General features: G+C 36.1%; 1 protein-coding gene across 2 annotated transcripts in view; it reads left to right on the forward strand.

Moving 5' to 3' along the window:
• The window catches only part of UNC13C (unc-13 homolog C), a 216,271-nt gene that overhangs the window by 132,246 nt on the left and 70,929 nt on the right, over nt 1-13,096 (forward strand). For both annotated transcript variants that reach the window (XM_075045303.1, XM_075045302.1), the window contains one exon: nt 4,256-4,389. In XM_075045303.1, coding sequence (XP_074901404.1) covers nt 4,256-4,389 — 134 coding nt within the window. The remainder of the gene's footprint in view (nt 1-4,255; nt 4,390-13,096) is intronic.

Consider the following 13,096-nt stretch of genomic DNA (forward strand, 5'->3'; position numbering starts at 1 on the left):
AACAGTGAAATTCACTATAGTGATAAAAAATTTCCCATGCTGGCAGTCCTGAGCTGTGTCATCTTGGATAAACGTGATGAGAACGTGTCATTTTAAAAAGCAGAATCAGGCAAACAGCTATATTCATTAGTACCCAAGCAATCACATTTACTCTTCATGCCTGTTTCATGTAGTCCATTTTTCCAAAATAGTTCATTATTTAAGTTTGCCACTTCTGTGTTGTTGCTTGACATTTTTGTATGATAAAGTATGTATGGCATGCTACAACTTTAGAGTCATCCTAAAGACAAGAAGTAGCCAGGTCAATTAACGTGAGCATATAAAAACCTGTATTGTCATGTTTTGATGGTAAGATATCATCTGGTATTATTGTTTGTTTGATCTGCCAGAAGATGCCTGTTAGAAATATCCCTATTCTGTCTTTGGCCAGTTAGTTATTGAGCTTTTAAGTATAGGATCTACTACGGTATCTTCTTATGGCATTTCATAGTTCTGTGCATGTGGACAGCATTACCATCCCACGTGATATTACTGGGGGTCAAGGTATTTTAAGTGTCTTTCCTAAGTGAAAACGCTAGTGAAAAAGAAATTGATTCTGCTAATGGGCAAACTTTTATTCATGTCAATACTTCCTGAAAGCTCTCTTGGTTACTCTAAGAGCAATCTGTGATTTTAGCTTGTTCAGTGAATTATATATCCACCAAAATGAAAGACAGGCAACTTCAGAAAATCATTCTTTTTAAAAGTCATGAATCATGAACAGTATCTGCTAACTAGCAATTTTGTCAACTTGATATATTGAGAATTTATGTTCCTCTTAACCTTTTCAGATATTTTTTTTTAAATGTCAGCATTGATATTATCTTCTATAATGATAACCAATATTCAGTAGCTCATATATCTTGTCACTGTATTTGTGCCACTGTGGCACTAATTGAGTATATTGGGTGTTTAGTTCATGTTTTTATACTGGCAGTTTCTTTCTAATGGATAGAACCTGAGTGAAAAAAAGAAAGTTACTATTATCAAAATAAGCTCTTTCTACTTAATAGACCACATAGTTAACCACATGTTTATACTCCAGAAATTTTGTGCATGTAAAGTCTTGTAAGTATATGCTTTGCTTATGTACAAACTAATCTAGTCTTGGCACTTCAAAAGACCTTTCCACAACTTCTGCATAGACTGTAAATACACTGTACCATGAAAGTGCATATGGAATTATTTCCTAAAGTGAAAGGATGCATACTATTGAGAACTGGTTGCATATGAGACGAAGTCACAAGATTGAGACACGAGCTATTATCACCACAGTTACAAAATTAGAGCAGATAAAGTTTTTTTTGAGACCACAGAGAAGGAAAAACTTAACTTGTTTTTTCATTTAATAAGAGGTCATTCTTATTGACTTGTTTACAACAGACTGATGGTGAACCCATGTCACCAAAGCAGACTTCAGCAAAGCGGTATAGATATTAAACTTCAGTGCCTCTAAAAAGGTGTTTCATTTTATTAAGAAAATGTTAAAATGTAATTGTATGATGCTGTCCTCCCACTCACTTTTTCTATGCTGTTATGCAGTTTACTCTGCCTCTCAGTTATGTTAATAGAAACATTTTAAAGCCAAACAAACTGTATCACTGAAATTTTTTGGATATGAAAATAGGTCTGTTTCAGGTTAATTTTTATTCCAAGATGGAACTTCCTTCTGTCAGTTTTGTAAGCTTGCAACTAATCAATGTAATCAAACTTCCAACGTTGTTTTACCTCATTATAATGCTTCTCTGAAGGCATCTGTTGCCAGAAAACACATAAAACAAATAATAATGCCAGCAATAATAACAATTAATGTAAAAACAACTTGAATTATTCTGAGCATTTCTAAGCCATTAGTTAGATTTTAGGATAAAGAATGGAAATTACAATTGAGCATGGGAAGATTATGCACTTTCATTTCAGAGCATCTATTAATGTGAGAGTATTTAAAAAATACCTTCTCTGGGGATTTTGAAAAGATCATCTTGATTTTTAAAAGATTTCTGTGCCACAGAATTTCTGTAGAAAGCACCTCCTTGTGCAATTATTACTTTGTAAATTAATCACTTTTTGCTATCTATATTAAAGAACAGAATTTCACATTCTGTGTTTCACGTTTGCAACCATGAAAAGCTACCTCAGCTATATGCCATTGGAGGGTTTTTTTGTGAAATATAGTTCTTGGATAAGATGCTTGACTAAATGTGAACTGGCTTTGTCTTTGACAACTGCCTTTCAGTTTGGCTTAAGCATGCACTAGCTTCTTAGAAAAAAATAGTATATTTGAAATAAATCTTTGATATAGAAACAAGGTCTTTTAATAAAACTATAATGTACACCAGGCCAAGCCCTTGTGAGTGGCATTAATGCTCCTATATTCATCTCCGTTTTGAAAAGCACTCTTGTTTGCATGTGTGGTTGTTCATTGCCAGTGATACTACTCACACCATCTATTATAACTGCTTCTGAGCCTCACCTTTATTTCAGTTGCTTTAGACACTGAAGCCATAACATTTATAGATCAGCTGAGTGTGTAGTAGTGTGATTAATGATACTTTTCTAAAATATTCCACAGTGACCACAAAAACAATTTCAATTAAGTGTTGTTGAAATTCTTGTTCTGCCATTCTTAATGCTGTTAATGGATAAAAGTTAATTGAGGTTAAGATAACATTTAATTAATTCACTATGATACTAATACAGTGTCATATCTATTCAAAGAGATATGGGGTCCATTGAAGTGGTCATATTTGGACTACAAATGAGAAGTACAAGGAATATATGTTTAAACTTGAAGGATAATAGGCATGTTTATTTTCTGACTTACTAGCTGAGTGAAAAGACCCCTTTCTATCTCTGGCAGCTGTGTAGAAGAGCATGTGTAGACATAGCATGTTCAGACATACTTCTGTGTGGCAGAAATTATGTGTGTTTGTATGTGTGTGTCCATACAGAGATAAAAATATTTCTTTTCAGGTTTGGTTCTCTGTAATGAAGTTATTTATTGGACATTGATAAGGAATCTGATCCTTCTGTCAAGCAAAGAACTGAAAAATACTTTTGTCTAGGAAACTGTAGACTAAGAATTCATAAAACAAAACTGTAGAGACAAAATCTAGATGTAAATGCACATTTTAGTGACATTAGAAAGTATAAAATTCTCAGTAAAAGTTTCTAAGTGGTGAATATTAATACATACTTATAACTATATTAAAAGGTACCAAAAGCAGGATTTTAGTCAAGAGGAATAAAAAACACTGCTTTACTTACCAACTTTTAATCAATGACTGGAGAGTCATGTTGGTAATCTGTCTGATATATCAGTGTGTCATGTCCTCCCTCGTGATTATTACAAAAATGTAATGGGGTGTCTCAAGTTCTCTGCTTTGGATGTGAAACTGGTTGCAGTCCTCTTCATTTACAAGGATTATACAAGAATCCAAGTTCCTTGGATAAAAAAGGAATCAAATAAGAGATTGGTATAGCTCATACCTTTAAAATCCTTGGCAAGGCAATAACCTCACAAGCCCCTCTTTTGGACAGTCCTATGTACCTTTTCGCATTTATAGGTGTCCAGGGATTTTTTTTTCCCCCCTCCTACTTTGTGGTGTTTTCCTCTGCCTCTCATAAATGCACAGTTTGTGGTTCTGCCAGTCAATCTATGAGTGCCTGGGAAATCTCTGTGCAGAATATTTTGAACAATAGCCTTTGTTGTTTTGGCTATTAAAAAACAAAGGGAAATTTAACCACTTCTTCATTTATAGCTAACAGCATAGCAGTTGTTAGGCCAAATAACTTCAGCGTATAATACAAAACAAAACAAGAAATGTTCCTTATCATTGCTTTGTTCAGTATTTATTGTGTAGGGTATAAAAGTTCTGCCTCAGCAGGCAATTTTACCTACACTCAGTTTCATCAGAACAAAGATTTAAGAATGTATTTAATTAAAGTGTGGACATGCAATAAAAATCAAGCCGCTATTGATCTTCTTTGCTGACCTGGCTGTCTTTGCACTGTGTATGTTTTTTAATATATGTCCACAGCCAGGTACAGTCTGTCATATAATCTACTGTAAGTTGGATAGACAGTCTTTGTCCAAAATTTCTGAAGATTCATAATATGTCACTCTTTCCAACCAAGTAATAATCTGTAGGTGGAAATCCCATAATATTTTCTCTAATTTCTCTGATATAAATTATATTCAATCTTGTTTTAACAGGGTAAGAAACAAGAAGTTCCTAAAGAAGAACAGGGACCAACAACAAAGAATTTGGATTTCTGGGCACAGCTTATTACTCTGATGGTCACCATCATAGATGAAGATAAAACAGCATATACACCTGTCTTGAACCAGTAAGTAATTGCTTTCCTCATAAAAATTAAGAATCATGGTTTTATTAAAATAAAGACAGGAAATACACCTGAATCAGTAGTTCTATCTTAAGTATAATCTAGCTAAAGATTTTTTAAAATACAATATATAACATTGACATAGCTTGATAAAGACTTAGTGCTCTGATCATGGAAAGAGAACCTTTTGGTTTAGGAATGCTAAAGACACATCGTATAGGAACCAACCCAAAAAGTTAAGTTGCAAAATATTATGCAAGAGAACTAAACAGACAGACAGAAGGGAAAATTCAGTGAAATAGTGTGATGGTATTAATGTTATGATAGTATCTTGGCACACAAGGTGTTTAAAGCGTGCTGAGAATTTTTTTAGGCATTCTGATAGACTTCTAGGGATGTATTTGTAAAAGAATAATGAACTTCACAGAAAGACCCTCTCCAAATTTATGCTTGCCTAGAGAGAAAGCTTAGCCAGGCTGACTTGAACATTTACAAAATGGAGAGCAATATCCTGGACTTACCAGAGATAGAAGCTGACTTCTCAGAACTGAAGATGTAACAGATGAGGGAGGTACAATCAATAACCAGGACAAGTTGAATAACTTATGGTTGATACACTAGTAGGACAGAGAGAGCCAATCGATAAACACAGAAAGAGGAGAGAAAGTGCTGGGGTTTGAAAATTAAGTAAACAGAAGGAGTGCAAAGGAACATGTTTCACATATTAAGGCTGGAGAAACGGATGTTGCAGTAATTGAAATATGACATGATGAGGGCGTAAGGAAAAGTTTTAGCTCTTTGGAGCTATTTTACAGAGAGATTCTAGAAAATCTGGGCATCGCCTAGCTGTGATGACTTATGCAAAAATAGAAATTGAAACTTATATCTGTATTATGGCTAAACAATTAATAGAGGTGTCTGCAGTGGCATTTAATTGAATGGTCTGCAGGGGAGCAAGAATAAGTCTGTTTCTTCCATCCAAAAGAGGGTAGATACTGAAAGGCACTTGGTACATGGAGATGTGCTTGTCTATTGATAAAAGGTACTACACTTTTTATGGACCCACAGTATAATTATCAAAGAAACCTGGTGATAACCAGAAGTTGGAAGAGATTTCATTGCCTTCTGACTCCTTCCTTTCCCTTAAATAAATGAAGGATTGTTTCAGTCCTGAATAATAAACATCTCTTCGTCAAATCATTTCCTTCACTGACCTTATTAAGGAACAAGTTCTTACCCTACAGAGGAAGGAAAACTCTTTTCCCATTTACTCCATTTATACAACTTAGCGTGAAGTTCCTCTATTAACAAAGCTCAATTTTTTGTCTGACTGTCTGTATAGCAAATATACTTATTGCAAAACATCTAACTGGAACACATACATAGATGTGTTTCATTTCAGTCTCTTCACTGAAATTAAACAACAGTAATTGGGAACTAATTATCCTAAAAATTGTTCTAGCTACATTCTTACACAAACATGAGGGAGAAAAGAAAGGGATAAAGAACAGAATTCCTCTGAGGGGATTAGGAGGTTCCCTAAAGTACAGCTGAGTGATTGTGTAAGATGTGAAAAAAGAATCAGGAGTGGACAGATTTGGGACAGATTAAGGGAAAGAGTTTGTGTGTGTGACTTGTCTCCCATTTTCAGTGTTTTGAAAGTGGAAGGGTGAACACAATGAATAAAGTGTCTTTCAGAAATAGGAGACATCAGGAGCAAGAGATGAAGAGGCTGTGGGTGGAAAAACTTCAAAAACTGTTCAGAGCTGCTTTAGATACTTTTTTTAAAAGAAAAGCTTCTTCTAACACAAAAGCAGCATGCAAAAACAGTTGAGAAAAATGACAGCCTCTTCCCCCTTACCCCAGAAAAGAAAATGGATGAAAGGAAAATATAAGTTGAATGTATAAGAATATTGCAAAACTGTGACTCCTTATCAGAAATATATGGCCATGCAATGTCTCAGTGAAATATTCAGGTCTACGTCCATATGAATGTTGTACAAATGAGGTTACTGAAGATCCCCAGGAGACCTCCAAGCATTCTGATAGGAGTTTTCACATAGGTATAATATTGCTCAGAATTCTTTTTCCTCGATCAGTTTTGGAAACCCTATTTTTCTGTCTACCTTGGAGGCAAAAAAGATGCTATGATAGAGCAGTTTGAACTGTATCAGATTATGAATCCAGATGAAACACGACATAATTGCCTCAGCAAGCATTGCAGCAACTGAAAGACCATACCAGACCATTCAGTGGGAGTTGTGTGGGCAACCTGCAGATCTTATTTGACATAAGAAACTTGACAAGTTTCAGGGAAAAACGTGAAGTCTGGTATTTAAGTTGTAAAATTTTCATTCTACTAGTTAAAACAATGTAAAATGTGATTGGAACCTGATTCACAAGCAAATGTAGGACTTCCCAGCACTTGTTGAATATGCATTGTACACACTGTGAGACAGCAGAAATTGTTTCAAAACAAAGTATCTGTTCAATTAAAAGGAACAAAAAAATCAAGAACAAAATCTTCAACTGAAATGTGCTTGTGTATTTGGAAATCAAGATCTAAACTTTGTGCCTCTGCACATCTTGTTTCTTAAATTTGTATTACAACAACACACATAACTATTCTATTTGCACTACAATTAAAGGAAAAGCTTTTTAGCTTTAAATTTGTTATTTAATGATTCTTACATGTTTGCAATGTAAGGATCTGTTTTCTTTCTGCTGTGAACACTCTGTGTTCCATACTCTTATTTAGTACTTTAGTACAACTTTAGTACTTTTTTGTGAACTTAGAGCAGTGTCAGCACTGTGTTCTTGAAGTAGACATAGTGAATAACCAACTCAAAAAGAATGTTAGGGTAGAACCAGAGCCTGGGGGGGGGGGGGGGGGAGATATGATTAGCAAAGTTAAATTTTGGAAGTCAGAAAGCATTAGCTTAAAATTTAAAAAGTCAAGATAGATTAAACATTGCAAAAGAAAATAAAAGAGGGCAAAGAAAAATTGAATACAATGGGACTGAGTTCTGTTTGCAGTGAACATGGTATTCGGTTGAAATATGATCTGGGCATTCAGAATTTACGGGAGGATAGTACAGGACAAGGAACCCAACTGAAGAATGTTGATGCCAACACAGAATGGCAACTGATGCTGAGTGTTTGGAAGTGGAAATGATCAGAGCTGCTGTAAAAGCAAGCCTCCAAGAGATTTGCACATACTCCCTCCCCATTCCACGGTGTGGAAAGAACTGGCACATGAAATCTGCACGTGCAGATTTCCTCATGCTTCAGGAGCTAGGATGTTTAATAAATCTGTGAAGTTAGGGATAGTAACTTATATTGAAGAAACAGCATAACTATAACCTATGAGTCAGTGAGTTATGAAATACATGTCAGTGAAAAAAAAAAAAAGCATAGAAGGAAGTAAAAAAAGTCAGGTAAACTATATAATGAATTGTACTATGCCAGGCTAACTCTAGAATGTTTCCTTGATAATAGAAAGTGTATCTGATGTGTTTTGTGTCTTGATTCAGTGATACTCCCCATTATCAATTACACTTCATTGTTTGGAAGCAGATTAATATCACTTGTGAACATTATCCTGTTTAACAAAGTGATATTCTGTTCTTTCACAAGACTCACTGTCATTTTCTTAGGTAGCAATGTATCATACACTTTAAGACCAGATTAGTTATATAGACTATGTAAGGTATCTGTCTTGTCCATTATGTTTTCTTCAGGAAAGGAAACACTGCTTTTGTTAAAAAAAGTTTGGATAGGTGGAGGATAGAGCACAAAAGTAAGAATAAATGAACTTTTTGCTCAGGGTTTAAATAGAATACATATTTTCCAAAATCAGATAGAACTTTTGTCTTAAGAACTAGTGAAGCAGTGGCCATGCCTAGCACTCCTCAGATAGTGTAATCCAACCTATTGCTGCATGCAGAGCACAAAAGTGAGTGTATTCGCACACCAAGACCAGACTCTCTTTAGCACCTGAATGAGGCTGAACCCACCAAGTATGGAATATGAGCTATTCTGAGAATGTGCATCTGAGGTTCAGGGACCTCGATGTTCTTAAAATGTAGCAGACTGCAGATATGACAGCACAAATTAAGAAAAAGCATTTTTAATTGTCATGATAGGAATTTCTTAGTTTAGGATTGAGCCAGAGACATGCAATACTATCTAGGATAAATGCTTTTGGGTTTTATTTATGTTTTGCTTCATACATTGATTCTTCTCATTTTCTGTGAAGCTGAGTTAAGTTTCATTCCATTGATCTGTGGTTTTATATATAGCACTTTGTTAGAACTAGCCAGTGTAAACAGTTTTCATTAAATTTTTGCTCAATTGAAATCAATAGAGGGAAGACATTCGGAAGTGGCTACCTTTTCTATGCAGTTTAGTATTTTTGGAAATACACAGAAATTATCGTGTACAGCCAACTTAATGGTTCATTTATTTCCCATGAAAACCTAGCATATTCTGTTTATTAAGAAATTCCACCAAATAGTATATTATGGTTGACATATGAGTTGAGGATTAGAGACTGTCATGCAAATGAGGAAGATTATTTTAATAGCAATGTTTTGGATAAACTGAGATTTTATAGTATTGCTCTAAGAATGATAGAGAAGGGAAAATTATGGCCTGTGAGACAGAAATAATTGTAGCAAGAGTAAACAAAATGACTAATAGAGCACTTTCCTGGTTGTCCTCTTGCTTCACTGAGAAATGTCAAAATGTATGGTTTTTACAAAGGTTAGAAAACATAGTATGTAGAGGTTCGTATGGGAAATTTCTCTCATATTTTGCTGCTTAGGGACACAATTCTGAAATAGCTTGCAAAAGTCTTTTTACCTAAAAATAAGGTGATAAAATACAAATAATAAAGAATTCTTTACTTACACAGATGCTTTAGAATTTGATCTTTGATTATTGCTTCCCTTTAATAAGTCAGCTGCTGCTGTTACCGTTTATCTTCAGCATGTGGAAATTTTTGTTTGCTTCTGTTGTGTGTTAAGCTTTGTTAGCTTCTCACATATAATAAAACAGCAACAATAACTATAATAGTTGCATAATACCCATAACTGTGGTAGCTGCGTAATACCCATCAGTCTCTGATTGATATAAGTATGGAAACTAGCATGAGTTTTGGAAAGCAAGTTCAGCGACAACTTGGAATTATGTGTACACATAGCCCATAAACACTAAATTAAATTATACAAATGATGGAAACACATATTTTACTAAATGCTTAGACATAGGGAACAGAGAGAAAGTTGACTCCATGACAGCGGAAAACACAAATCCTTGTGTGGATTCACATAGAGGAAAGAAACCCAAATTTTTCATTATTTGTAGTTCTTAGATCACAGGCTTAACAATGCACAAAAAGACAGTATGTGTAGACCGATACAATTGTGCTTCATTACCATGATGATGAGGGATTAACCAAATTATAGAATAATGAGCTTATTAATGACTACTAGGCAGATACTCATAATGCAGGAGACTGGAAGAAGGCTATCTCCTTTCTGTGCTGCTTTACAGCTGCTGGAGTTACAGTGTTTCTACTTTCAAGAGCAGATTATGGCTACCATCATCCTTTTAGAACAAATTATCTCAAAAGGAAAAGACCTTTGTATAAACTAGTACTTATATGAATGCTGTCAACTGTCCTTCCTCCAACTTGATGAACAAATTCTAGGATGCATACTTCTTTTCTGACAAATGTGTGTCTCGGATATTCCTTCAAATATAATTCTGTCCTCTGAGTAGGGTAAAAGATTTTGCAAAAATACAGTGAAGTCCCTAATTTCTTTCTTGGGTTTCTTTGAAAGAGTTTGATCTGAGAAAGGACTTGGGATTTACTGCAGTAATTGCATTTCTGGAGTACAGTTAAGACAGAGCTTAGGAAAAAGAGAAATAACTTTGCTTTTTTTGCCCAGACCCTTATCTGAAATCCAGGAACATGAAATGCTGTTTTCATTAGAGCAAGAAACATGTGACAGAAGTCAGTGCTTATTTACATAAAGATGTACCTAGATTCTTGGTTCCTTTATTACAGCAGAAACACTAGCCATCTCCTTGCTCAGAATGACCAGATGAGCCATTGCACTGAAGTGTGGCACTCAGTAAGCTCCTTGTCTTCCATTTCTGTTACTGTCCATTTTAAAAATTCTTTAGGCTTCTTCTGCCTGCAGGTCACACAACTTAGAGATGGTATCTCAGTCTTTGACTTGCAAAAAAATAAACCCTAGACTATCCAACTTAGTTCTGACTAACCATTTGACTAGTTTCTTATGTAGTCCAGCTCTTTTTACAATATAAGGAGACTTGGTCTCTTTCTCTTGAGCTTGTCAGAGTGCTTGGCATACCCTTTGGCTTTATTTGGATTAGTTTTTTAATCCAAGCCCCAGCTTTAGCATCCATTAACATCTTGTGCACAGCAGTAAATCGTGCTAAGAAATACTTGAGCTGTCTGTAACCTGTTTGGAATTTAATAATAATTTCAGTCCTTTAGTGAGGGAAGGTTTCTCAATGAGCTCGTTAATCTGTAAATGAAGTTTCTCTTACATTAAACCTTAGTAAGAAAGGAGAATCAGCCCTGCATATGACTCTAATTGTTGTGTATTTTGTCAGAGAGCCAGAGAGCTTCCACATTAATCTAACTAATGTCTGTGAAGAATTTGACTGTGAATTTTTAAAATATGGTGATTTTAAGACTCTTCTTGGGGACTGGTTTCTTCTTTATATTTTAATGCTTTGACTAATTTTTGCTTTCAATTGTGTTTGTATTTTTATATATGTCAGAATTTGCCTTCAGTTGTGGCCTCACATGCAGATAACTCAGTGGTGACTGCTGTGAACTGTGACATATGACTTTCTTGAGCACTGAGTAGTCTATGTGACGGCCACTTTTAGGGAAAACAATAGAATTATATAGCTGTTTCTGTCATTATTCTTAGCCAGAAAGATATATTACAGTTGAAAAAACATTACTGCTGCTTCTGACATTTGGAACCAAACTCAAGATGTGCCAGAACTATCTATAGCACAAATTGAAAGTTGTACTTTAAGTTGTCAAGTACTGATTTTAGCATTATAACATGATGTCAGAAAGGAATGTAATATAACATGGAATTTATAAGAAGTTGTCTTCCTTTTTACAATACTGTTTTTAGGGTCCTCCAAGCAGTTTTAACAGTGGCCACAAATGTCAAGCCTAGGCTCTTTTCCTTCTTCTTTACCTATAGATCTATAGATGTTAGAATTAGAAAATTAAGAGGATGTTGAAAATACTAAACGTACATAATATACTTAGAAGCAAAGTAATCTGAACAGATTAATACTGAAGAATAACAGGCATAATAAAATCTCAGTCATGTTGTGCTCTGCAGTTTACTGTTTATTGTATACATTCCTAACATGAACATTTTTCATAATGCTGATAATTCAGTCTGTCAGTTTAGTCAGACAGTGAAATATGTCTGACAATACCAAGTGCATCTCTCTGACAAAGTGCAAGCTGGGAACAAGGGAACGCTAAGGGTTTTGAGAGTCATGTACTTGGAGATAAATATCAAATATTAATTAATCACCTGGAATTTTCTGTTCTTATTTATTTCATATTTTCTCTGAATATTCATGTAATAGAATCATAGAATGGTTTGGGTTGGAAGAGACCTTAAAGATCATCTTATTCCAACTCCCCTGCCATGGGCAGGGACACCTTCCACTAAACCAGGTTGCTCAAAGCCCCATCCAACCTGGTCTTGAACACTTCCATGGATGGGACATCCACAGCCTCTCTGGGCAACCTGTTCCAGTGTCTCACCACCTTTACAGTGAAGAATTTTTTTCCTAAATCTACCCTCTTTCAGTTTAAAGCCATTACTCCTTGTCCTATCACAGCATGCCTTTGTAAAAAGTCCCTCTCCAGCTTTCCTGTAGCCCGCCTTTAGGTGCTGGAAGGCTGCTGTAAGGTCTCCCTGGAGCCTTCTCTTCTCCAGGCTAAACAACCTCAACTCTCTCAGCCTGTCTTCATAGGAAAGGTGCTCCAGCCCTCTGATCATCTTCATGGCCCTCCTCTGGACCTGCTCGAGCAGGTCCATGTCTTTCTTATGATGGAGGCCCAAGAGCTGAATGCAGTACTCCAGGTGGGGTCTCACAAGAGCAGAGTAAAGGGGCAGAATCACCTCCCTCGACCTGCTAGCCACGCTTCTTTTGACACAGCCCAGGATGCAATTGGCTTTCTGGGCTGCAAGCACACATTGCTGGCTCATATTCAGTTTTTCATCCACTAAAGCCCCAAGTCCTTCTCCTCAGGGCTGCTCTCAACCAACCCACTCATCACCCAGCCTGTTTTTATGCTTGGGATTGCCCTAACCCATATGCAGGACCTTGCACTTGGCCTTGTTGAACTTCATGAGGTTTGCACAGGCCCACCTCTCAAGTCTGTCACGGTCCCTCTGGATGGCATCCCTTCTCTCCAGTGTGTCAGCCGCACCACACAGCTTGGTGTCCTCGGCAAACTTGCTGAAAATGCACTCAATCCCACTGTCCATGTCACCGACAAAGGTGTTAAACAGCACCGGTCCCAATATCAACCCCTGAGGAATGCCACTCAGCACTGGTCTCCACTCAGACATCAAGCTGTTGACCGCAACTCTTTGAGTGCAACCATCCAGCCATTTCCTTATGC

Source organism: Buteo buteo, chromosome 13 (assembly GCF_964188355.1).
Source record: "Buteo buteo chromosome 13, bButBut1.hap1.1, whole genome shotgun sequence".
In the NCBI taxonomy this organism is placed as follows: Eukaryota; Metazoa; Chordata; class Aves; order Accipitriformes; family Accipitridae; genus Buteo; species Buteo buteo.